Raw genomic sequence first — 27579 nt, forward strand, 5'->3', positions numbered from 1 at the left:
TAGACTTAAGACTTAAATTTCTTCCTTTTCAGAGTCAGTTCCCTGTTTGTTTAAAAGAACTTCCAAAAATTCAAACCATACACAATTAAATATGACTAGATATATCTATCCTTACTCTTTTCATCATTAATGCATTTTCCCACTTTTTAGCCACTAAAATTATTGCAAAAATTATTTGGTATAGTAAAGATTATGCTTAGACTAACACTAATGTTTAATATTTATTGCCATTTTTAATTAAAACTCTTTATAGAATCTTTAGCTCAGAAAACATATCCCCTGGATCTCTGCAGGTTTTCTGACATACACAAGAGGTGATCCACATCATCTTCCACTTAAATGACCCTTCATTTGGGCAGTCAAATTGTATAGTAATCATCTTAGACTTATTAGGAATGCAGCATCTCTTATCCAAGCATTTTCCACAGAAAGTTGGTTTGTAGCTCTGAGTACTTGAGCATCCAGAAAAGGAAAGTTTCTCTCCTTTAGAAAGTTGAAAAGTAGGCTGGCATGTTTTTCCTTTTGGTATCTAAAGAATAAAATAGCAAATAAAAGGAAATTTTAAAATTTTGAATGCAAGGAGGATGCAAATTTAGAAAAACATTGATATATATATGTTATATATCAATGTATATATACAACATTACAGTTATTTAATCACTTCAGTCCTATCCAACTCTTCATGACCCCATTTGGGGTTTTCGTGGCAAAAATACTGAAATGGTTTGCCATTTCTTTCTCTAACTCATTTTACAGATAAGGAACTGAGGCAACCAGGGTTAAGTGACTTGCCCAAGGTCACACAGCTAGTAAGTTGTGTTGGTAAGCAAAATGGGATCTTAACACTTAGTTCAACCAAGTGCCCATGAAGAGTTTGGCTTTTGTTTCCTTTGAGTAATTCAGTGTATTTTATTGAGTCTTACTAGGTGCTAAGCCCCAGGCCCAAACCCCCTGTTAGGTGTAAAACCTATGTGGGGGTGGATTGGTAACTAAGGTGGGGCTAACTAAGGGGAGGTGCTAACTCAAGAGCCAATCATAGCAGCCTAAGTTCTGGTCATTCAGATGACGTTTGATGACGTCTGAAACCCTATAAGAAGAGAAGACAGAGCCATTTGTGCAGGGCTCTCACTCGCGGTGGTGCTGAGGCAGAGACTCCGGGCAGCTGTAGCTAGGAGCCCTCCAGCTTGTAACCCAGATGCTGAGACTTTGTTAAATTCTGGTAACTGTATTGGGATTTGAATCAGACAAGGTGTGTTGGTAACCAAAAATGGGCTCCTTAGCACTTAGTCAACAAGTGCCCTTGAACTAGTTTGGCTTTTTCCCCTGAACTGAATGCTGTTTGTATGTTGGATTGGAGTAAGCTTGTCGGCCCCTTCACCTTGCTTCCCTGGCTTAAGCAGATCAAAGGAACCTGTGCTTTCCCCGGCATGCCTTACACCCCCGCAGAAGCTGGATGGTTATAAACAGCTTCCGTTGGAGCCAGAGGCTGCTACAGCTACAGCCACAGCCAAAGCTGAAGCAGGAGCTGCCAGTAGCAGAGCTGACCTACGGGAGGAAGCTGAACAAGGACTTGAGGCCAGTGGGTAATCTTTTTACCACAGAGGGGAGGCATGTATATGATTTTGCTGTACACCATCATGCTTCTCTGTGGCCTCCTGGTTACTCTTGTGAGGCGTACTTATTGGGCCTGGAAGCTTTTGATCAATATGTCAAAATGGGGATGCTGGTTCATGGGTTGGTTACTGTGGAGCCTAAATATATGCTTTGATTCTTCTGCCTCCTACTTTGAGAGTTTCTTATATCCAGTGGTTCTGAACCTTTCAGACGTATATATATGATCCTCTTTGAAATTATAAACTCTGCCCTCCTAATACACAAGGTCTGTCTGTTGATGTTTGTACTTTGTTTGTATTTTGCTCTGAAGTTCAGGGTGCTGGATTTTTCCCCCTGAACTAAGTGAATGATATTTGTGTGCTGAATTAAAGTAAGCTTGTCAACCCCTTCACATAGCTTTCCTTAGTTAAGCAGATTAAAAGAACCTGTGCTTTTGCAGCATTCTGGTAGCGTTCTTGTTGTTGGGCTTTCACCCCCACAACAGCTGCTAGCCGGATTGTTGAAACATAAGTGTCTGAGGCCTGATTTGAAGTCAGGAAGAGGAGGATTTCTAACTTCAGATCTGGCACTCTTATCCACTGTGCCATGTAGCTGCAGTTTACAGTTATTGCTAACAGAAAGCATATTACGTTGCACATAATAGGTGCTTAATGTTTGTTGAATAAAGGAGTGAATGAATGTTGCTGTATGGTGGTGGACTGAGTCAGTTGATCTTTATTGTAGATCCGCCTGGCTTTGTCACCAAATAATAGCTTGAGTAAGTCATTATCTTTTCTTATAGATAAGGAGGGATTTAACTGAGCCTTTTCTCAAATTCTGACATCCTTTGTTCCAAGAATGTTTGTTGCACTGGCCTTAGAAGCAAATTTGAATGTTCCCTTTTTTTCCTCTTCCTACAAAAAAGATCTGTCACCCAGGAGCTGGGGTCTTGTCCTGTTCCTTTACTCTAAAGCTGTCACACCCCAATTAGTATAATTCAAGTCATTATTAATCTCCAAGTCATATGCTAGGTGCTGAGTATAAAAAAACAAAAAATGGCTCCTGTCTTCAAAGAGCTTCTATTCTACTGGAAAGATGCACCATGTCCATCTATACACGAGTGATCCAAGACAATCTGAGGAGAGTAGGAGAGGGATCAGGAAGATTTCATCATGGCACCCAAACTGAAGCTTGTAAGGAGACAAAGACAAGAAAGGAGAATGGAGTATTAGGTTCGGGGTCCAGGAACAAAGAAGCATGTTGAAGCGGGGGAAAAAAGTATGAAATGAACTGTGAAGGAAGGCTTGGACAAAGGAAACATGGAATCCAATTCAGTTTATACAGTAGTCCAGGTGAGGTGGTGAATTCCTAAACTAAGGTAGTGGTCTTTCTAGTATAGGAAAAGGGATGGATACAAGAGAGTATAGGAAAGAAAGTGAAGAATAACTCAAATGAACCTTTTTAGATAAATTGGTGATCTCAACAGAAAAAAGCTTGGGTGAGAGTTGTAATACAGGGGGAGGGTAATACTGTTTTGGACATGTTGAATTTGAGATGCCTATGGTACACCTAGTAGTTGGTAGTGTGGGATAGGAGTTCCCACGTTGAAAAGATTAGGAAATACATATACGTGCATACACATTTGGTATACATCTATAGAAATGATAATTGGGCTCCATGGTCCCCCAACTAGGGAGCAACTGAGATCATCATTGAAGAGAATATTCAAAAAGAAGATACGACCAAAGACAGATCCCTGGAAAATAGAGCCATGTTAAGAAAGAAACTGTATAATGATCCAGACAAAAAGACTGAGATAAGATGAGAAAAAATAAAGAGAAAGTATAAGAAACTGATGGAAGAGAAAATATGGAGCAAGAAGAGTGGGGGAGTCCACAGAGAGGTTAAATAGGACCACTTCCAGGTCATGGGACCAAGATAAAGGACCAGATAATTTCTCTGATTTTCATTATCAAACCTCTCCCATGCACAGAAGATAAATCAATTCATCTTGTCTTCATCAAGAACCTTAACAAGGTAACAACCTGATGTGCCGAGAAAGCTAATCTCTTACAGGCTCACTCAGTACTCCCTCATCAGCCACTGTGCTCAGCAGGGCTCTTCCAGATGACCATGGACTTAGAACTCTATTCTACCCTACTGTGGAAAACCAAAGGTAGAAGCTTCCTCTGGCTTGGTCTGTAGTATGGCAATTCTCTTGCTACTACAGTGCTCAGCCCCAGAACTAAAGAAAAGAGGGAACTGGGATAGCAACACGTATATGGATCCACCAGCCCTAAAGAAGAGGGGACTGGCATCTGTTGTGCCCACTTTCATTCCTTCATAACTGGAGGCAGAGTGTAGTAAGGCCAGTGAAATATGAATTGCCAGGGTAGAAGGAGGCTGAGGCAGCTTTAAAGATCTGTCTCTGGGGAAACTTACCATCAAAGGTGAAAGAGTCAGAAAGTGAGCAACAGAGTCAATATAAGAGGGAAAAGAACTGAAATTATCATAATCTCAGATCCCAGCAGGAAGAAAACTCAAAGATCTTGAGCACAAGCAGATTAACAGAGAAGATACTGTTAGCAATGAATGGAAGATAGGATCTAGACCATCTAAAGAAGTCCAGACATCTATGAATGAATATAAGATAGAAAAATGACTCAATACCTGATAAGGCAGAAGGTACTGTGGATTTTCAAGACAGCATAGAACTACAAATAGGGTATTCCTGGAAAAAAAAAAAAAGAAAAAGAATGGGGAAAGAATTTATGGCCTACACAGCAGAAATAATTGGCTCAATAGAAAAACTTGAATTCATATTGGCAAACCTCACCAAAGAATCAGAAGAGGCAAAAATAGAAAAATTGATCTCTATACAAGCAAAACATTGATCTCCCAAGATAGAGACAATTTAAGGATTATAAATCTTCCAAAAGAACACAACTTTAAAAACCTGAACAACATAATGCAAGAAATAATACAAAAAAAAAAACTGTCCAGAACTTTGGAACACAAAAAACAAAGTACTAATCAAAAGAATCCACAGATTACCTCCAGGTGGGGGGAAAAGATCAATGCTGCCAACTCCAAGACACATAACGTTAAATTTAGTAATTCCAATGACTACAAATATAAATGACCATGATAAAGACATTCAAATGTAAAGGAAAGATTTGAACACAAGCCTAATCTACACCCAGTAGAAATCCATGGAAGAAATGGAATAATGTTCCAAAAAGCAAAGAAGCTCAAGTTGTCACTCCCCACCCTCCAGGAGATGACATACCCAGCCTCATGAAAACAGATGGGTATTCAATTTAAAAAAAAAAAAGACACACTTGAAGTAATCCTACAAAGAAAACCAGACCTTAGCAAATTATTTGCTTTATAAATATCCCAAACAACAAAAACACAAAAAGGTAAACAAATACAAACTCAAAGGAAAGCAGGAAGAAGGAGGAATAAAAACTAGAAAGAGGAAGACACTTATGAGGTTTAACAACAACAAAACAAATATTAAAAGATTTCTTTCTAAAAGTACACAAGAAGACATGAAATCAGAAGTCAAATACAATCAATGGTGGAGGAACAGAACTAAAACATCATGGCCTAAACCTCACCACACCCTGCCTACAGGTGAATTAAAGTGTTTTCTTTGTTTATTTTCCTGAGACTAAACGATAGAAAGGGACAGCACATAAAATAGAAAAGTAAAGAAAAAAGAGAGAGTAGCATGCATGCAAGGTGCCCTAATCAAATCAATGGTAAACTCTGAAGGGAAACTCCTGTAGTCCTTCAGGAAGCAGAGCACCCATAGGAGAATTGGCTGAGAAGGCAAAGGGAAGCACAAAGCCAGGCGGCTCAGTGGATAGAATGCTGGGTCTAGGGTCAGAAGATCTGATTGACCCTTAGCAAGTCACTTAACCTGTCTGCCTCAGTTTCCTCAACTGTGAAATTAGGATAATACTAACTACCGCAGAGGGTTGTTGTGACGATCAAGTGAGATATTATTTGTAAAGCACTTAATATAATGTCTGTCATATAGGCATTTGATAAATACTTGTTCCCTTCCCTTCTGAAGGGGAGGGAACTTTGGAAATGGGGGGCGGGGCGGGGAATGGAGAAATGTTATTTCAATAGTAAGACAGGGTTCCCTCTGAAGAACTTCCCCCAAGAGGAAGAAAGAGACTCTCAGGAGTTGGAGGGGTTTTCAATGAACATAATTTTCAGGGATTTGGTGCTTAGAGAGACTACTCATCCTACCCAGAAGAGCAGGAGAGCAGGGACTCATTTCGTTGCATATGAAAGAAAAATGATCATAGGGGAAGCAAAAAGTGGTAACAAACTGTACAATCAGGGACATGGGAAAATTCCTAGCATATGGTAATACTTCTCTATACTTGCTATCACCAAAAAAAAGGGCCAGCCAGCCAGGGGACAAAATCTGCAAAGCAATAACTCTTTGGAACAGGGAACTTAAAATAGATACCTTGGAAGCTTCAATTCCATGAGCAATACAGACACTAAAACAACATAGGGACTTGAATTAAAGAATAATATAGAAGAGGTTGCGGAGAGAGAATAAAGAACAAGGAAAATAAATCCTTTTCAGAAATGCACAGAAAATGAAATTTTAAAAACTAACAAAAGTTAAGGGGAAAAGGAAAAGGGTTTTACAGAACTACTTGGGGGCTGGAGAGGGGGAGATGTGTGTGGGAGGGGAGAGTAATTAGACAATAGAAGGAAGAGCCTGAATTCAAATCCCACCTCAGCTGTTAAATATCTGTGTGATCTTGGGCAAGTCACATTATTTCTGGAGACCTCAGTTTCCTTATCTGTAAAATGAAACAGTTGGAAACATGATCTCTGAGGTTCTTTCCAGCTCAGATTCTAATCACCGATGGTCAGTTATCAGTAGGACCACAAAATGTGCTTCTCTTCAAGTCAGATCTTACCTTCACAGCTTTTAATATGTTACTGTCACAAGGCTGAATATAACACAGCCTTTTCTCTTTCCTCATTTCACAGTGACTGTTTTCATTGGTCACCCTATTGGATATTCCTAGCCCACATGTTCTAGAACAAGGTGTCCATGTTGTGGCCTGCACAAGGCACTTCCTCTTCCAGAAAAGTGGGAGAGTCTTATAAACTGAAATAGAAAGGAGAAAAAAAGACTGGCAAGCATTAATTTCCAGTTCTATTTTAATTATTGATTTACCCAAATAAACTCCCATGGTAGCTTAATTTTTTAGAAAAGATAGTTCTATATCACTTTATCCCACTCTCCAAATCCTCAGATAAATTTCAACAAATCAATTTCTTTTATGAATAGGAATGTTATCTTGATCTGAAAAAAATAACCTTTGAGGTAAAATTGCAGCTTTGGCCCCTTAATTTATGCTTCCTTCTGTCTAGAGTCAAGTGTGGCCCTTTGACTGAATCCAAACTTCACAAAACAAATCCCCTTAATAAAAGGATTTGTTCTGTAAAACTTGAATTCAGTCAAAGGCCACACCCAAGGAACAAGAAGGCCACATGTGGCCTCTAGGATGCAGGTTCCCCACCCCTGATCTAGACTATCCTCCAGCTATTGAACATGGCCATATTCTGATTTATAGTTTGTTTCTCATACACATACAACCACAATCTTTTCCTCCTTCCTGAGTTGATCTCTATCAGAAGAAAAAAAATAGTTGTTAAAAGGATATGGAGAAGCAAGATGTTAACCAGAATGATATAAGCTTAATAGGAAATTTCGTGATCTCTGAGAATATTTCATGGGCCAAGACAACTAATCTTGAAGTATAGTAGTTCTCCCTAATTTGTGCTTTATTGTTCGAATTCATTAAAAGGTATTCCAATATTTTGGGAGGGAAATGACTTCTGCTTTTGAAACTGACTAAAGACCTACAAAATACCTTCTACTCTGACACGCAAAAGCCTTGATATGCAGTCTTAAGCCCTGGACCTTCAATTCAGTCAAATTCTCCCATTCCAACTGTGCATGGCTGTCATTGCAGCCTCCATTAGCTGCTTCTGGTTTGATCTGGCTTAGTTTTGTTTTGAGTGGGGAGCAGGAGACGTCATACCTCTTCTATCCCCAAGTAAAGCTAGTGGAAGCTTCCCGTGTGTGTCCACACTGACTCATGAATAGCACAGAGTCAAGCTCATTAATTTTGAACAAGCTACATGTTAGTATTCTCAGAGACTCCAAAGCATTTCTTTAATCTATTTTCCATTTATTCCTTAAAGAGAATAGGAAAATATTAATATTTTAAAACTGGCATTTAGTTGTTCTATGAAAAATTCTGGGCACAATATGACAAAATGTCAGTTTGAAAGAAAAAAAGGAGAAATTTGACTTCTAGTCATCTGAGAAACATCAGCTGCTTTGAATTATATACTGTCTTGAACCAAAAATAATACATATCTTTGGATTTTACAATAGCAGCATCTGAAATATGTATATAGATGATGGATAGGGGGCAGAAATATGGGTACCTGGAAGGCAGACAGCAGTTTAAAGACCTCAATGCAGGAAGCAGAGTAAAAGCCTGGCGCATCTGCAATAAATAAAGGGAAGGTAAGTTGTTGCAAATCCAGCGCATCTCGTCACTTAAAATTGAGCCAGGAGATGCAGTTTAGAAATCTGATTAACAAAGTATACAATTTTAAAAAGCAAGAAATTTGGAAGAGCAGTTAAAAAAAAAAGCTTAGCACGTGTAAGCACTAAAAAAAGGGATCAAGCATTATGTCATTGTATAATTTCATGCTGTCCAGTTAGAAGCTAGATTCTAAACACAGGCCCCACCTGGAATTGTGTAGATGTGTGTGTGTGTGTGTGTATGTGTGTGTGTGTATGCACATATATACACACACATACATATATACACACACATATACATATACATATTGTGGAGGTGTGTATGTATACATGTGTGTGTGTGTGTGTGTGTGTGTGTGTATTGCTCACTCATTTTTCAGTTGTGTCCAACTCTTCATTACCCCTTTTGGGGTTTTCTTGGCAAAAATACTGGAATAGTTTTGCCATTTCCTTCTCCAGCTCATTTTACAGATGAGGAAACTGAGGCAAATAAGGTTGAGTGACTTGCCCAGGGTCACACAGCTAGTAAGTGTCTGAGGCCAAATTTGAACCCAGGAAGATGAGTCTTTCTGACTCCAGGTCCGACACTCTATCTACTGCACCACGTAGCTGCCCAACTACATAAATACGTAACACTGATGTGAGAGAGGATGTGTGTCTTTGTGAGTCTGCCTATATGTGTAAAGGATTGAAATCTTTTAAGGATCATTAATACTTTAGTTCAGTTAATCAAAGCAGAGGGACTCAGGAAGGTAGATTAAAGTCCCTTTGGAACATAAAGCCCAGCTAAGGAGCCAACCAGAAGACCTGGATTTGAATCCCAGTTCTGAAAATTTACATAGAGTTTGAGACCTGGATGGGACCTTAGTAGCCGTTTGATTCAACCCATCTATGAAAAGAGTCCCTACTCTAAGGACCCAGCAAGTGGTCATTCATTGTCCGCTTAGAGACCTCCAAGGAGGGAGAATCCCCTACTTCTGAGGCAGATCATTGTACTTTTGAATACCTTCTAATCACGGGGAAAGCTTTTCTGACATCAAGCCTAAATTTGCCTCTTCCCAACCCATCGTCCCTGGTTCTGCACAAACAGAATGAGTCTGATAATTCTCATCCTCAGGACCTCTGCACCATGAGCCTTGAGGGTATTTTTAAAATAACATCGGACTTTGAGAGGCTCCTCTATATGACACCCTTCAGACACTTGTGAGCATCTATTAGTGTCCACCTTGAGAGTACTCTGGACCCAAACGGCTCCAGTTTCTTCAGCTGCTCCTCTTTGTGATGTGGTCCCCAAAGCCTTTCACAATCCTGGTTGTGACATTCTGGGCATTCACTGGACATTCTCCAACTTATCAACATCATCCTTAAACCACAGCGCCCAGAATTGAACACAATAACACCATGATTTAATCATTGTATGACTACAGGCACATTAGGTAACCTCTCTGGAGCTCACTTTCATCATTTTTAAAATGAGGGAGTTGGACTGATATCTAAAATTCCCTCCCATCGCTAAATCTATGATCTAAGATCTCGATAGAATGATTTCACACAAAGTTAGAGCTGGCAGGGAACCTTGAGATCATCTAATATATCCTCTCATTTTACATGTACATTCGAGGAAACCGAGTCCCTGAGAGCTTATGTGACATATAATAAGGGGCAGAGTCTGAATTCGAACTCAGGTTCAGAGGCCTTAATACTCTATAATACCGCTTTAATTTTAATATTGTTACTGCTCCCTTCCTGGGCCCCAAGTGTATATACTAACATTTTATACTTACAGCTCTTCCTAATGTTATAGTTATTGAAGCATTTTTCTCCCTTCTCTACACACTCCCCATCCTCCATCATACTGTAAGTTCCTTGAAAGACCTGTATTGTATTTTTGTTTCCCTTAAAACCCAACCAATGTCTTATATATAGAAGGTAATTAATAATAATAGTAACGATGATATAATATAGCTGGCATTTATATAGTGCCTTAATGTTTGCAAAGGGCTTCTCAAAACAGCCCTGGGAGATGGAGGCTATTACTAGCCCCATTTTACAGATGAAGGAACTGAGACTGACTGTGATAGTAATTAAGGTGGGACTTTGGCTGTTCTTCTCTTAAGTGTCTTTAATGATTCTGGCCTTTGTTTGAATGGGGCAGATAAAGTGGGATTTTGCCTTGGAGTGCTTTGAGAGTCATTGAATTATATCGGATGTGATACTAGGGATGGGGAACCTTCACACACCCAGCCTGGGTGAGGTCAGAGCCCTCAGGGCTCCAAACAGGATATAATTGAGGGGAGCTTGGTGTTTGACTTTTGGGGCTCACTCACGGAAGCAGTGTTGAGACTCTGGGCAAGCCATACCTGCCTCCCGGCTTTGTAACCCAGACTCATTGATACTTCTCTGGTAACTATAAATTGTGATTTGAATCAAACAAGGTCTGTCTGTTGATGTTTGTAATTTCTGTTTGTATTTGCCATGAAGTTCACGGGGCTGATCTTTTCCCCCTGAACTAAGTGAATGATATATGTATGTTTGATTAAAGTGAGATTGTTAACCCCTTAAAGTTGCTTTCCTTAGAAAAGCAGATCAAAGAATCTGTGCTAGCAGCCCTCTTGTGTGCTGGTGTTGTTGGTCTTACGCAGCCACAGTAGCTGCTAGCCACATTGTTGTTACACGGACAGAGGTTAGATGACTTGACCATGGTCACGGAGCTAGTGAGTGTTTGAGGCTAGATTTGAATGCAGGTCTTCCTGACTCTAAATCCAGTGCTCTATCCTCAGCACTACCCAGAAAACTTAACTATAATGCAGAATTCCATAAATTATAGGACATTTTCAGACTCCACCCAAAAGGAAGGAGCTTAGATATATGCAAGTACCTAAAAGACCTTGTTAACAAGGCTGTTTCCCTTATGTCAAGGGATCCCAACCGGGGGGGACACATAACCCTTGTCAAGACAGCATTGAGGAATTTGGTAAATAACTATTATCCTATTGAAATCAATATTTATTGTGTGTATATTGTAGTTGTATATAGTATATATCACATATCACATTATATATTATTGTATAAATAATATATATAAATATATATCTATATATAAATATATATAAATGCTATATAATATATAACATAGTATAGTATATATAATTACTTATAGTAAGTTCTAGAAATTGTTTCCTTTTTATTCAATAAGGGATGTGAGAAAGTTAACTAAAAGCCAAAAGGTATGGAAAATGTTGGGAACCTCCACCCCTGACTTGCCAGATGGCCCAGCCATAGTATGTAGATCCTAAGGACAGTAGTATTATGAGCCTTCAGGGTATTTTTAAAAAAATAACAGACTTTAAGAGACTCTAGATTCACTACAAGAAACCAACATGTGCTTTAAATGGCTTATGATTTCAGAGATGTTAATGTACGGTGAAAGGAGGCAGACTAGGCTGTGTAGTAATCTAGGGGTCAGCATTAAGAGAACAAGATAGCTACAATGTGTTAATAAACTTCTAAGTTAATTGATTTGATTGAGTTCTTGAGGTTGTTCCTTCATGAAACTAGATATTCTTTAAACTCACATAAAATTCATTCCCCTGACTAGAGTTGCTTTTCCAAATATCCCTAAAAGGCACTTACACACAGGACTGATTTCTTCAGCATGTACAGTTACATCACATTTCCATAGCAAATAGGCCATTCCAGCTGAAACTTCAAGTGTGTGGTTGAAAGAAATGTTAAATAAGACTGGAAAGATAGGTTAGTGCCAGATTGTAAATTGTTTTAAAAGTCAAACATAGAATTTTGCACTATATCCTAGAAATGATACAAGAGTCATAGAAACTTCTTGAGCAGGAGTGATATGGTCAGACCTGTGCTTTAAAAACATCAGTTTGGGATCTGTATGGAGGATGGATTGGAGAAGGAACAGACTGGAAACTAGGAGACCAAAGAAGAGTCTATTCCAATAGTTTGGGTAAGAGGTGATAAGAGTCTGAATTAAAATAGTAGCTATGTGAGTAGAGAAGTGGGAACTGATGGGAGAGATATTATAGAGATTGAATCAAAGACAAGGTGAAGAGAAGGGGACAATGATGACTTGAAAATGATTCCAAGGTTACAAACCTTGAAAACTGAAAGATGGTGAGAGTCCTGGACAGAAATAAAGCAGTTAGGAAGAAAGACAACAGGTTCGGTTCTAGCTGCGTAGAGGTTGAGATATCAATAGGATGTCCTGATAGTGAGTGATGTCCAGATGGCGATTAGTAGTGCTCAGGAGAGAGACTGGCTGGATGCGTAAATTTGGGGCTTATTTGGATAGAGATGAAAATTGAAACCATGGACACTGACAAGATCACCAGGAACTCCACTTAAGGAGGATGCCAAGGCCAAAGAATGTCTCATTCTTCCCTAGGGTATACTCGGGACTTCTACTATGCCCCAGCTCTTCAGCCTGAAGATCCCTCTAGTCCTGGAATTCAAACACTGGGAGTAGGCCCCACCCCTACAGCCTTTCCTTCTGATTAGATGGCTCTTCCCAGAGCCTCCATTGGAGGACAGCCAGACCAACCCTGTCTCATTCCTCTACAGGCTTCATTGCAGACTTTCATCATGCCCCTGGGCTAGTTCTGCATCTGCAGCTTCCCCTCCCTTTACATGTATTGTCTTCCCTCTTTAAGATGTAAACTCTTTGGAAGGTAGAGACAAGATGGCGGAGTAGCCAAAAGAAGTACAGCCTAGCACCCTCACTACATCTCAGGCTATGCTTTCCATTGAGAGAAATGATCATTTCTCTCCTATGTTAATAGCCAATTATTAAATTAGGACAAAGGTTTTTCCCCTTCCTTTCCTCTCTTAGAAATCAGCCCCTGTGAGTTATTCAGGCAGTCTTTGATGCAGGGCTCATAATGAGATGAAGTCTCCCGGGTAAAACTGACCAAACTGGAAAACTCAGATCTGTTCAAAAGGTAAGGAAATTTTAGTTCAGGTGAACTGATGGATTCTGGCCCATTATGTTTTATTCAGACAAGTCTGGGTAAAAATAGATCCCCCCCATTTGTCTAGATTACCCTAGATGGGGTCATATGGGTATTGATAAGTCTCTTTGACCAGTGATCAGAGTCACATCCCCAGACCCTCATTAGAATAAGCCCACCTCTCATTATAATATTCATTCTTTCATTACTTGTTAACCAATCAGAGTTGATTGCCACCCTCAGGAACACCCCCTTTTCCAAGGGCATGTAAGTATTGAGTGGGTTCCATGAGGGGTCTTTGGTATTCGAGAGTTCCAGTGACTCCTTTTATTATCTGCTATCATGATTAATAAAATGATTAATTACCCAGAAACTATGTATCTCAAACTTTTCGTACATCACATCATAGCTTCATGTACACTTGTCCCTATAATACTTTACTTTGGCACTTACACAGGATATTAACTTGTAGCTGGTGAAAATTCAAGAATGTGTACACATCTAATTACCATCAATAACCCTTAAAAAAAGATTCTTGCTCAAGTTGAGTGATGATCTCACTTAATGTCTGTATCTACATTTCCTGGGGCTTTTTCCCACATTCTTTTTATTTTGTTCCACTATTTCTTGTCTTAACTTTGCTTTCTCTTTGATCCACTTTAGTTTCCAGGGAGTCCAATTTTTAGGTAAAGTTTGCTTTCTGTTATAACCTATTAATTCTCTTTTCTATTCTTTCCTCCTCACTCTCCTTTCATCTAACATCACATTTTGTATCTTGCTTCCTTTCTTCTAGCTATTCTGTAATCCTTGTGGCTAGGTCATTCTTTTCTCTGATGCTCTAATCAGATCTATTGTGGAGTTATTCTTTTCTTCTGGGTTTTCCTTTGGGACTTCTCTTGATCTATACTATTTCTTTGTTGTGTTCAATGTTTTCTTCTGTTTATCCATATCTCCAGCCTCAGTTTCTGGATTTGTTTTCCCACTTGGGCCAAACTCTTTTGTCTTCATTCAGTTGTTTTATTCAGTTCATTCAGTTTTCAACTTCAACTCTCCATGACCCCATTTGGGATTTTCTTGGCAAAGATACTAGAATGCTTTGCCTTCTCCAGCTCATTTTACAGATGAGGAAAGTGAGGCAAACAGAGTTAAGTGACTTACCCAAGGTCACACAGCTAGTAAGTGTCTGAGGATGGATTTGAACTCAGGAAGATGAGTCTTCCTGACTCCAGGCCTGAGACTCTGTCCACTACTACTCCATCTCATACTCTTGGATGACTCTGGCAGGCCCTGCTTGGTCCTAGATGCAGTGGCTAAGATGATAGCCATCCTTGACAGGAATTCCTAGGATTTGGCTTAGTCTCCTTTTGGTTCAATTAAGTTTTTGGCCTTGATCTTTTCTCCATTTCATTCACTTCTCCTGGAATTGGCTTTTTCTCTGTCCTTTGCTCTAATGCAACCACCTGCTTTAGTAGCAGATATCCTGCCAAGAACTCAAATGCTTTGCTTTCCAGGTAATGCCCTGCTACTTTTTCCTACTCTGACTTGGGTGTGGGCTTCCCAGGGTCTTCTCTGACCCAGTTGATCAGTGATGTGATCAAGGCCTCAAAGTAAATAGCAATAAAAGGTAAACGCTCAGATCTTTGGCCACACACCATCAATGACAAAAATTGACTCAATCGAACCAGTAATTATTTATTGGGCACCTACTAGGTACAAGGCACCAGGCTACATAAAGCGAAACCTGGATGGTAAATAGTAAGAAAAATGGCAGCAGATATTCATTTTTGGCTCAGTCAGCTAAGCTTAAAAAGAATTTGCCATAGGCCTAGCTGTACTCACCTGGCATTGCTTGGTAGCTCGCTGATATCTGTTGTTGTAGCAGTCTCAAGCTACAGTAGGATTGGTCAGACTTTTTCCCACCTTTGGGGCCAGAGCATTGACTGTCTACTTGCTTTGGTATGAATAAGGGTGTACACCCAATGGCACCACTCACACACAGGCATTTGTATAGCGGATTAGGTTGAAAAACTTGGCCATTGTGATAATGCACCTTGTTGAGTTCACATCCCACAGCTACGAGATCTGAAAATGGAAAACAACCAAATTACCAAAGAAGAAATGAGCTGTGACCTTTTATACCTCCATTCAAAAATAGGAGAGGATACATCTATATCTTTTCTGGTGCAAAAGTCTCTACTATGTATTCTACATTGCAAACATTCTTTCACAATAATACCCAAAAATACAAAAGGGAAATGAGAGATTTTTTTTTTAAAATTACGTATAAATGACTCTCCTGCCCCTATCTCCAATGCTCAAGCAGCTACCTGCTAAACAATAGTCTCCTATCTTCTCCTTGCATTTTCTGGACTTTGAAGTACTTAAGAGAGCTGGAAGTGTGAAAATATAGCTGCAGAGGGGGCCAGCCATAAAGGAGATCAATTGTTAGATGCACTTTGATGGGACCTTAAAATGTCCAGACTGGGGACTTTGGGTTGTTCTCTCCGGCTTTAGACATGCATCTGCTTCAAAGACACGGAGGAGACTGTAATGAGCAGGAACTTTTAGGATATCATTGGGCCAGCCAACCACCTGATTTGCCTAAAGGATGGTCAGAGTCCAGGCATAGTGTCTGCAAGAGCCAAACTATGAATAGAAGTTAATGGTTGTGGCCAGCAATGGAAATGGGCAGTGGGGGGAAATCTTTTATTTCTAAACCAGTGAATAGTAGATAACAATCATTTATAAAATGGCCTTTAGGAACCTCCGTCTCCACTGGGAAAAACACGGGATGTAATATAGAAGAGAAGGTGGGGAATTGGCAATTGAGACAAACTCTACCTCACTCAGTCCACTTTGGATTTAATAGCATCCCTTTTACTTTCCATTCCCCTTTAGGAAATTCTGTTTAGTCTGAACTCCAGGCAAGTTAATTCTTTGGGGCTATTCTGAGAAGGGAAAGCAAGATCAGGGAACCTATAAGGGAATGAGGAATTGATGTTATGATTTTGATGGAACTGTTTCATACTCCCAGATTTGAATTCAAATTCTGAGCTCTAGGGAGTGTATTAAGTCTGGGAGTGCTTCTAGGTATAAATCATTGGTGGGTGTGAGTGGGTGTAACACCCAGGCCAAAGAACAAAAGCAATGTCTGAATAAAAACAATAATTATTCGACATCTCATTTTATGCTTTTAAGGGTATACAAAGCACCTTCCTCACAACGGTCATTTCAGGTAGCTAGTACAAATATTGCCTCCATCTCACAGATGAAGAAACTGAGGCTCAGGTTCACTAAGAAACCCAGGTGTCTCCTGATTCCAAGTTTAGGGCTCCCTCCACTGTATGAAAAGCAGTAACGGCAAGCAAATAGAGCACCGGCTTCAGAATCAGGAGATCTGGGTCTGGATCCCACCTCAGACATTTACTAACGGTGGTCATAAACAAGTTCCTCAGTTTGCTCTTCTAAAAAGAGTCATAATAATACTTGTACCACCTGATGCCGGGCACAGAGTACGTGTTTGATAAACGCTCGTTGAAAGCATTTTGTAAAACTTTGCTGTATGTGTATGATTTAATTTTACTTCATTTCCTCGTAATTTTTTGTTCCCAGAACTGATTTAATAAGTATAGGAACTTCCAGTGTGGAAACTCTCTCCATAAATTTAGATGGACAACTCTCTATATTTTATAATCTCACTTACCTGGAGCATTATAAGGTTAGGTCACTTGTCTATGATTTTACAATAGGTATCAAAGTCAGAACTTGAACTCAGGTCTTCCTGATAGCCACTATATCATGGTGTCTTTCTATGTTTTTACAATAGTTAAATTATAAAAGAGAAGCAATTAGTCACAGTGAATGGAAGGCAGGTCTTGGAGTCACTTAGACATGGGTGCAAGTGCCATTTCTGACATATAGTGTCTACGTATGGTAGGCAAGCCTCAGTACCCCCGGCATTTTTCTAAAACTATGTCATAGATCAATAACTGGTCCACATTAGTGGAGGAAGCGTCCATGCTGGGAGTTTCCAAATTCATCCAAATCAAAAACTTTTTTTTTCATTACAAAAGGGCTAAATTTAGGTTGAGCAAAGTGTTAGGAAAAAAACTCAACGTGGTCCCTAGCACATAGTAAATGCTTAATAAAAAGTGTTTTTATTCATTCATACTCCTGTGGTGCTTTTAAATCTTCTAAGCATTTGCAAATGGTTTTCCCATTTTTAAGCAACACACCTTAAAAGCAATTAAGAAACTCTTATCCCTGATTATTTAACAAAAATCTCACAGGTCCCTAAACACACCTGAATCTCTTCCTACTTTCCCACTGATGTTTAGCCCTATAGAGCCCAGACTGAAAGCCCACTTGGTTTCTAGCCAAAGATAAGAGTGGATTTCCCAAACTAACAGCTCTTTTCCTTTTTTTTGTTAATCTCATCTTTGCAGAAAGGGATGCTCCCTCCCCATCCTTGCCCCAAGTGCCAAGAAGATGGAAATATGTCACTTACATGCACACACTCCTGTCTCGTACCTAGGCTTGTCCACAGAGTAGTCACAGTAAAGGCCTTTGTGGGGGTCGCAGACCTCTGCCTCATTGCAAGTGTCCCCAGGCTGTTTGGCACAGATTTTACAGCACCCACAGCCATCCTTCACCAGGCTCACCCCAGGTGAGCACCTGGGCTTCCGCTGAGGACAATGGCATGGCCAATGGCAGAACTCTTTCCTCTGATACACTTCAGTGACTTCTGTTACCTTCGCTTCAGACGCCCCATCAGCAGCAGCTTGACCGTTGCCTTGAGCCCTACAACAGGACTTATAGATAGTTTGACATTAAGGACCACACTAAGCTGTTAGGCATTTCCTCTCCTCACTTAGAGTGCCTTCTTTCCCTTCAATAAAACCAAATTCTACCCACTCTTTAATCCTGGTAAGTCTCATTGCCCCCATAAAGTATTTTTTGACAATTAATGATCAGGCTGATTTTTCAGTCCTACGAACTCAAGTGCATTCGTAGTCAGTGGCAGACAAGTTCTCCAAGCCAGGGTTACACAGCATAGCGCTGAATTATACATTGATTGATTTATTCATTGCTATACACGCCAGTGCTCTGGTTTCTTCTCAATGCCCTTAAATGCTCCTATAGGATCACAAGCAAATGCTCCCTTTTGCAACTGCCTCTGCAGTTCTGTGAGCTAGGGAAGAAAAAGGTAATATCTACATCTGCCTAGCCCACTCAGCCCCAAAGCATCATAAATGCCTGATGCTCCATGTATGATGGGCTACGGATTTCTCAGTCCCTCAAATTCTTTTCTAAAAAGGTTCTCAAGGAAAAAAAAAAACATCCTTGAAAGCAATTCCTAATGGTTTATGATGTGGGCTCCCATCTTGCTTTTTCATTCCACGTAGGCCGTATCACAGAAGCTGTTGTGGGACATGGGCAGAGGTGTGCTGGTAAATATATAACACCTGGCTCCTCAAAAAGGCACAACAGATTTTTAAGTTTAACCTGCATTATAAATATCTCCTCCGTCATTCTTAAACCAAGACAATCAACAATACAGTTCAAGCCTTGATTAGTAGTATTTATTGATTTCTGAGGTATAAGTAGTCAGAAAACTGAAATTTTAACAATCACCACTCTGGTAGGAGTGGGCTTCAGCGCTCCCCTATAACTATATTTCAGATATGTAGAAGATTAGACCTGTAGGGAGCCTCAGAAGTCATCTACTCCAAACTCCTTATTTTCCAAATGAGGAAACTGAGAATCCGGGTCTTCCTATCCAATGGTCTTTACATTACACCATCCTCTTTTCCCCCATTTATAATCTCACTCTCAGAAACCTACTTCAGGAAAAGACCTAAGAGATCATCAATGAACTCCCTAGGAAAAACTCTCCAGGGCCAGATGGTTTTACATGTGAATTTTATCAAACATTTAAAGAACAATTAATCCCTATACTTTACAGACTATTTGGGAAAATAGGTGGAGGAGTCCTACCAAATTCTTTTTATGACACAAATGTGGTACTAATACCCAAACCAGGTAGAGTAAAAACAGAGAAAGAAAATTATAGACCAATTTCCCTAATGAATATTGATGCAAAAATTTTAAATAAAATATTAACAAAAAGATTGCAGAAACTTATCAGGAGAATAACACATTATGACCAGGTAGGATTTATTCCAGGAATTCAAGGCTGGTTCAGTATTACAAAAACTATCAGTATAATTGATCATATCAACAACAAAACTAGCAGAAACCATATGATCATCTCAATAGATGCAGAAAAAGCCTTTGACAAAATACAACACCCATTCCTATTAAAAACACTAGAAAACATAGGAATAAATGGAGCCTTCCTTAAAATTATAAATAGTATCTACCTAAAACTATCAAGCATAATTTGTAATGGGGATAAGCTAGATGCATTCCCAATAAGATCAGGGGTGAAACAAGGATGTCCATTATCACCCCTACTATTCAACTTGGTACTAGGAACGTTAGCTGTAGCAATAAGAGAAGAAAAAGAAATTGAAGGAATTAGAATAGGCAAAGAGGAAACTAAATTATCACTTTTTGCAGATGATATGAAAGTAAAAAACTACTTGAAATAATAAACAGCTTTAGCAAAGTTGCAGGATATAAAATAAACCCACATAAATCCTCAGCATTCCTATACAGTACTAACAAAGCCCAACAGCAAGAGATAGAAAGAGAAATTCCATTCAAAGTTACTGTAGACACTATAAAATATTTGGGAGTCTATCTGCCAAGACAAACCCAGGGCCTATATGAACATAATTATGACACACTTCTCACACAAATAAAGTCAGATCTAAATAAATGGAAAAATATCAGTTGCTCATGGTTAGGCCAAGCTAATATAATAAAAATGACAATCTTACCTAAATCAATCTATCTATTTAGTGCCATACCAATCGAACTACCAAAAAATTATTTTACAGAGCTGTATAAAATAAATAAAATAAAATAAAATTCATCTGGAAGAACAAGAGGTCTAGAATATCTAGGGTATTAATGAAAAGAAATGCTAGGGAAGGTGGCATAGCCATGCCAGATATTAAACTGTACTATAAAGCAGCAGTCATCAAAACTACCCAGTGCTGGTTAAGAAACAGAGTGGTGAATCAGTGGAATAGGTTAGGTACACAAGATGGAGAAGTCAACGACTATAGCAATCTACTCTTTGATAAACCCAAAGAATCCAGCTTCTGGGCTAAGAATTCACTATTTCACAAAAACTGCTGGGAAAATTGGAAAATGGTAGGGCAGAAACTGGGCATAGACCAATATCTTACACCATATACCAAAATAAAGTCAAAATGGGCTCACGATTTAGAAATAAAGGCTGATACTATAAGCAATTTGGGAGAGCCAGGAATAGTTTACCTATCAGATTTATGGAAAAGAAAAGAATTCATGACCCAACAAGAGATAGAGAGCATTACAAAATGCAAAATGGATAATTTTGATTGTGTTAAATTGAAAAGTTTTTGTATAAACAAATCCAATGCAACAAAGCAGAAAATTGGGAGAAAATCTTTACAACCAGTGTTTCTGATAAAGGCCTCATTTCTAAAATGTACAGGGAACTGAGCCAAATTTATAGGAATACAAGTCATTCCTCAATTGAGAAATGGTCAAAGGATATGAACAGGCAGTTTTCAGAGGAAGAAATTAAAGATATCTATAGGCATATGAAAAAATGCTTGAAATCACTACCGATTAGAGAAATGCAAATCAAAACAACTCTTAGGGACCACAGCTCTCCTGTCAGATTGGCTAAAATGACAAAATAGGAAAATGATAAATGCTGGAGAGGATGTGGGAAAATTGGAACATTGTTACATTGCTGGTGGAGTTGTGAACTGATCCAGCCATTCTGGGGAGCAATTTGGAACTATGCCCAAAGGGCTATAAAAATGTTCATACCCTTTGACCTAGCAATACCACTTCTAGGGTTGTATACCAAAGAAATCACACAAGTGGGAAAAGGACCCATACGTACAAAAATATTTATAGCGGCTCTTTTTGTAGTAGCAAAGAATTGGAAATCAAGGGGATGCCCATCAATTGGGGAATGGCTGAACAAGTTGTGGTATATGAATGTAATGGAATACTATTGTGCTATAAGAAATGGGGATGATATGTACTTCATAACAACCTGGAAAAACCTACACGATATAATGCTGAGTGAGTGGAGCAGAACCAAGAGAACATTATACACAACCACAGATATATGGATTCTGCGATGACTAACCCTGACTTTGCTCTTCTCAGCAACACAAGGTACAAAGACAACTCCAAAGGACTCATGATGGAGAATGCTATCTACATCCAGAGAAAGAGCTCTGGAGTCTGAATGTAGGTTGAGGCACCCTTTATGCTTGCCTTTTTTTCCCCTTTTTTTTCTCTTCTGTTTTTGTTTCTGGGTTTGTTTGTTTTTTTGGTTCTGTTTCCTTTTTCTCATGATTCATTCCATTGGTCATAATTCTTCTTCACAACTTGACTAATGTGTTATATGTAGAAGACATATCAGATTCCATGCCGTCTTGGGGAGGAAAACCTGGAACTCAAAATTATGTAGAACCGAGTGTTGTAAACTAAAAATAAAACATCTCAAAAAAAAAAAAGACCTAAGAGATCAGAAGATCCAACTTTCTCACTTCACAGTGTGGACACTGAGGCTCACGGAAGTGGCCATCTTGCTAAAGGCCACTCAAAAAGCAAGAAGTGGCAGAACCAGATGAATTACTTTTCTGGTTTGGGCTTCTTTCCAGAACTGCACTTTCAACTACCTTCAGGACATTTCCACCTGGATCTGACAAGGAGGGCTAGTTTATGAGCTTGAAAAAGTCTTTTCTCAGGATGGGAAATGTTAATTCACTTATTTACACAGTCTAATACACATAATGAATCTTTCAACACAGAGTCCCATTTACAAACACAGAGTTCCAGCAAAAGGCAGCAGCCAAGCGACTCAGTGGAGTCACAAAGTTGTGGTTTAGTCATTTTGGTCGGGTCTGACTCTTTGTGACCCTATTTGAGGTTTTCTTGGCAAAGATACTAGACTGGCTTGAACGACCTAAGTTCAAATCAACTACTAGCTGAATGACCCTGGGCAAGTCACTTAAACTTCTATTTGCCTCTGTTTCCTCAACCGTAAAATTGAAATAATAGCACCTACCTCCCAGGGTGGTTGTAAAGATCAAATGAGATAATACTTGTAAAATGCTTAGCACATAGGCACTTAATAAATGCTTATTTCCCTCCTCTCATAAAGTAAAAAAATCATACCTTGTAAAAGGTTCACACTCTGAAACTTTGACGAGACGTCTTCATTCTGTCGCTTAGAGACAACTTCACATAGTGAGTAGTAAGCATACCAAACCTGAAGGGAAAACTTGGGTTCTAACCTCACCTGAGAAACCTACAGCCTGTGTGATCCTCTGATTCATCTCAAAAGGAAGGAACTGGACTCAGTGGCTTACAATGTTCTCTCCTGCTCTAAGTCCATGATCTATGATCCTATTCTTCTACAGCCAGCCACCCACCCACCCACCCCCCCTTTCAGATTTTACTTAAAAATTTCCTTATCGTTGGAGTTTGGTCATATTTAGTAATTCTGACTAATCTACAATACCAACACAGTCACTACTGCAGATTGTAGAAATGGGAGCTAATTTAACACAGCTCCCCTGAATTCCTCCTTTTACCTCAATTTTCTTGGATTTTTTTTTCTTTCTCCCATCTGAATAGCTATGGCCAAGACTGTTAAAATATAATTCAGTTTTGTTGCTTCTTGGACTTGCAACCATGATCATTTTTTTTATATCTAGTGCTGTGTTAGAGCCCATGTGGCTTAGTGGATAGATAGCTGGCCCCAGAGTTGGAGAAGACGCGGGGTTAAGCCCTGACCATGACACAGAGTGGCCATGTGGACAAGTCACCTGACCAGTCAGTGCCGGAATCAGCTCTCTAAGATGACAAGTTGGAAAACAGTTGCCATTCCACATAGACAGTGAGTGTCCTCACTGGGAATTCTCTAAACAGACTAAATTACTGGTATAGAAACCTCCCCACCAAAAAATATATATTATTGCTATACAACCTATCTCTACCTTTCCTCTCCTTCCTCCACCCCAGACGCTCTGCCAGTTGCCAGTCCTTTAGATTTGACTCTTGAACCGATTCAATTGAGCTCAACAATTAATTATTGAGAACCCCAAGAGCACCATTCTAGGCACCGGGTACATGATGGAGTAGAAAGAACACAGGATTTTGAGTCAGAAGACCTGGATTCTAATTTAGCTCTGCTACTTACTACCTGTGTGGCATTTAACCTCCCTGAGGCTGTTTCCCTATATGTACAATGAAGGTGGTTGGATTTAGATGACTTTAGGGTCTGTTCCAGATCTAAATCCTATGAAATACAATCAGGAAAAAAAATACTGTCTTTGCCTCAAAACTAGAAGAACTAAAGCAAAAAATATCCCAATAGCCATAAAATGATACATCATTAGGGGCCTCCTGGCTTTCACAATAAAATGCTGACGAGATTATTCCAAGACCACCCTGTTGACAATTCCATTCCCCACTCTCCAGAAACCAGCGATACCTTTCTATGTTTTCTAAAGTGCTGAATGAATTTTAAAAATAGATTTGACTGTGTATCATCAATTCCTAGGGAGAACAAATAAATAATTCACCATGGTCTATTTCTACCACTCCCACCCCAGTTTTTTGTTTTGCTTTATTTTTTGTTTGCTTGTTTTTAAAACTGAGCTAATGGCAAGCCCACACAAGATAGTTTTATTATGAAAATAAACTTTTCTTTGGAGACAGAGCTTTCAATATTTCAAAAATAGTCCTAGCTCTTTAGAAGTGAAAAACACACATGTTGAGAGGAAAAGTCTGCTGTGGATTGTAAGAGGTAACTGTTCTCTCAACTCTTCTTCCAAACAGGAGCAAGCATAACGGAAACTTTTTGTTTGCAAAAGTCTGTTTTTTCCAGCAGGCAAAATTTGCACATTCTGTAACCAGCTTGTGGAAAGCTGGGCCCTGGCCTGGAATGGGAATGAAGAAGCAACATTTACCCCTACTGCAGCCCCGGCAATGCTGCTACTTCCCAAAGAGATGATTCAGCAAGGAGAATCCCCCAACCCCCATTCTTCTGCTCCTATCCCCAAAATGATTAAAAATCAAAAGGTCTTTCAAATACCTTGAAAGAGAGATACTAGTTATCGCAACAAGGGTCCTGTCTGAAACACTTTTGATTCATTCAGTACTTAAACTAATTTGAGATTTCATTCAGTGTGGAAAATAGCTTGCTTAATTGGGATGAAGGATTTCCTCCAGCGATTCCCCGACACCATCTGTGCCCACCCCATTTGCCTCCCTTCTCTTCTTCTTTTTTTTTCATTCCTCACCTAAAGAAATAACTGCTTCTCTAGCCCCCTGAGGTGAAAACATCACCTGGTCAGAGCTTACCTGGGAAGCCCAAGTAGTGATGAGAAGAGAGATGGAGAACAGTCCCTGCATGTTCCTAAGCTCAGCCTCCAAGGGAAAGTGAGAGATAGGGAGAAGACTGGGTCTGCTCATTGCTCCCTACACAAAGCTCGCCTCTGTCTCCTCTGCAAACCCTACCTTTCCTCTGCCTGAGAGCACACACACACACACACACACACACACACACACACACACACACACAGACACAAACTACCTCATACATAACCAACTCTGGCTGATACTTTTGACCTGAATTTTCATTTTCAAAGTTCAAAATTCATTTCAGAGCCACACTAACCTCTTCTAATGCACCATAATAATACTAATTTAGAGAGAGGAGCTAAATCCTAGGATGTTATTGGTATAGGGAACTCTCTGTGAGGAAACTCCCTCTACCAATGCAAGTTTAACATCTTTTCTGCAACTTAGTCTTAGAAAATCGCCTGGGGCCCTTAACGGTTAAGTGACTTTCCTAGGATTACAGTTAGTATGTACCGGAAATCGGTCCTGAACCCAGATCTCACTAGATTCAAGGCTGGCTCTCTATCCATTATAGCCTGCACTATCATCATCATCATCATCATCATCATCATCATTGTTGTCGTCTTCATTGTCACCATCTTCATCATCATCGACAACCAACGGAGGATGGGCTAACATCCCAATACCTTCATTCCATTGCAGAAAGTATTTATTTTATTCACCTATGCCATGGTCTAGAAAACATTAAATTAAATTAAATAACTAATAAATAAATAATATAATATATAATTTATATAATAACAAATATATAAATATAATATATAATATAAAATACATCGTAAATTAATAATGATTAATTTAAATAATTAATTTAAATAATTAATGATAAATTAAAATTTAAAACATTAAAGAATAGAAAAATAGTGAATTATCCAAGGATCATTTCAATCTGAATGCCACTGAAAGATATGAGAATGAGATAATATATTGTTATATAAAATATATGTTCATACATAAACAATGTTCATGCACAAATGTATGTCCACATACGAACATGTTTAAATATATGAACATGTATTTTTATTACTCATATTCATCATATATGAAAATATATTTATTCATCAATGACAACTTATTTTTATTCATCAGTAACGATGTTATTTGATCTTCAGAAAGTTTTTTAGTTATTTTTTGGTTGTGTTCAACTCTTCATCACCCCATTTGGTGTTTTCTTGGCAAGGGTACTGGAGTGGTTTGCCATTTCCTTCTCCATCTCATTTTACAGATGAGGAAACAGAGGCAAACAGTTAAATGCTTGTCCAGGGTCACACAGCTAGTAAGTGTATGAGGCCAGATTTGAACTGAGGAAGATGTGTCTCCTTGAGTCCGGGCCCAGCATTCTATCTACTGTGCCACCTAGTTTCCACTTCAAGAAGATACATATGCGTATATGTATATGTATATGTATATGTATATGTATATGTATATGTATATGTATATGTATATGTATATGTATATGTATATGTATATGTATATGTATGTGTATGTGTATGTGTATGTGTATGTGTATATGTATGTCTATGTGTATGTGTATATGTATGTGTATGTATGCGTGTGCATGTGCATGTGCATGTGTATGTGCATGTGCATGTGTATAGGTACGGGTATGGGTGTGGGTATATGTTTGTATGTATATATGCACACACACATAAAGAGAGAGAGAGAGAGATAAGTTGTTGGTCTTTTTTAAACTAGAGCTATGATTTCAGCAATGAAGGGGGTTCCCGGCAAGAAACTTCCTCTACCAATGCAGAGCAGCACCTGCACTGCAGAGAATTACCAGGGGCATGACTTGCCCCAGATTTACACAATCAGTGTGTGCTAGAAAATGGGACTTGAACACAGGTCTTCCTGGTTCGGAAGCCAGCTCTTTATTCTCTATACTGTGCTATGTTTAACTAAACGACATTAACCTTCAGGCAATAATCTTCTTGTTCTCATATTTTTCAGTGTAATTTAGATAATCAGCCTAGGTTTGGGCCTGGAGTCAGAAAAACCTGAATTCAAATGTGACCTCAGACACTAACAAGCTGTGTGACCCTGAGCAAATCACTTAACCTCAGTCGATCTTAGTTTCTTCAGCTGTGAAAGGGGGATGATGATAGCACCTACATCCCAATCTTGTTGTGAGAATCAGATAAGATGATATTTGTAAAGCATTTAGCACAGTGCCTGGCACACAGTAGACATTAAATAAATGCTCATTCTCTCCCCCCTACAAACAGTCCTGACATGAGTCACTATTCGCCTATTCTTTTACATTTTATATTCTACAGATTATTCCACAGGTATACAGAAAAGCTACATTTTGTACTTGAGTAAAAGTATTGGGATGTAAGTTTGCCTTCCATAAATTAACTGAAAGCATCTTCGGGCAACTCCAGTAGCCTAGGGAAAACAAGTTCAGCATTGACCTTTCATTGGAATGTTAGCTCATCTTCTGTTGGTTGATGATGATGATGGCGATGGTGATACACGGTATAATGGATAGTTTTTATTTCTTTTGCTAGGTCTCTATATTTTGAAAGTTTTCCATTCACTGTAGCTTGGGGATGATGAGTATTTGATATGGCAAAAACACTATCCTTAAATTTTTATGAATTAGTCTTATTTTGCCATCATTATTATCACTATTACACACAGTCATAGGGAAGGAGGCCCTCCAGGAAAGCCAACACTAGCTTGGGCAGGCAGGCTACTCATGTGACCCAAGATGGGCCAGGGATAAGTGTATCCTACAAAGTTGTGTGTCCAGAAGCAAGAAAAGAGGAAGACTCCTCTAAGAAAGCTCCAGGGTTAGAGAATTTCAAGACAGTCAAAAAACCCTGAATTGGAGAT

The 27579-nt window shown here is 39.2% G+C and overlaps 1 protein-coding gene across 1 annotated transcript; it reads right to left on the minus strand.

The window, feature by feature from the left end:
• Window positions 1-247: 247 nt before the first annotated feature.
• On the minus strand, window positions 248-24792 carry CCN6 (cellular communication network factor 6). The gene is made up of 5 exons (XM_036766546.1): window positions 24682-24792; window positions 17678-17981; window positions 15010-15252; window positions 6552-6745; window positions 248-529 (listed from the first exon to the last, which is right to left on the minus strand). Exons 1-5 carry the CDS (start codon window positions 24790-24792, stop codon window positions 248-250), a joined length of 1134 nt encoding a protein of 377 aa, XP_036622441.1.
• Between the last annotated feature and the right edge of the window lie 2787 nt (window positions 24793-27579).

Source organism: Trichosurus vulpecula, chromosome 7, assembly GCF_011100635.1.
Source record: "Trichosurus vulpecula isolate mTriVul1 chromosome 7, mTriVul1.pri, whole genome shotgun sequence".
Taxonomy (NCBI): domain Eukaryota; kingdom Metazoa; phylum Chordata; class Mammalia; order Diprotodontia; family Phalangeridae; genus Trichosurus; species Trichosurus vulpecula.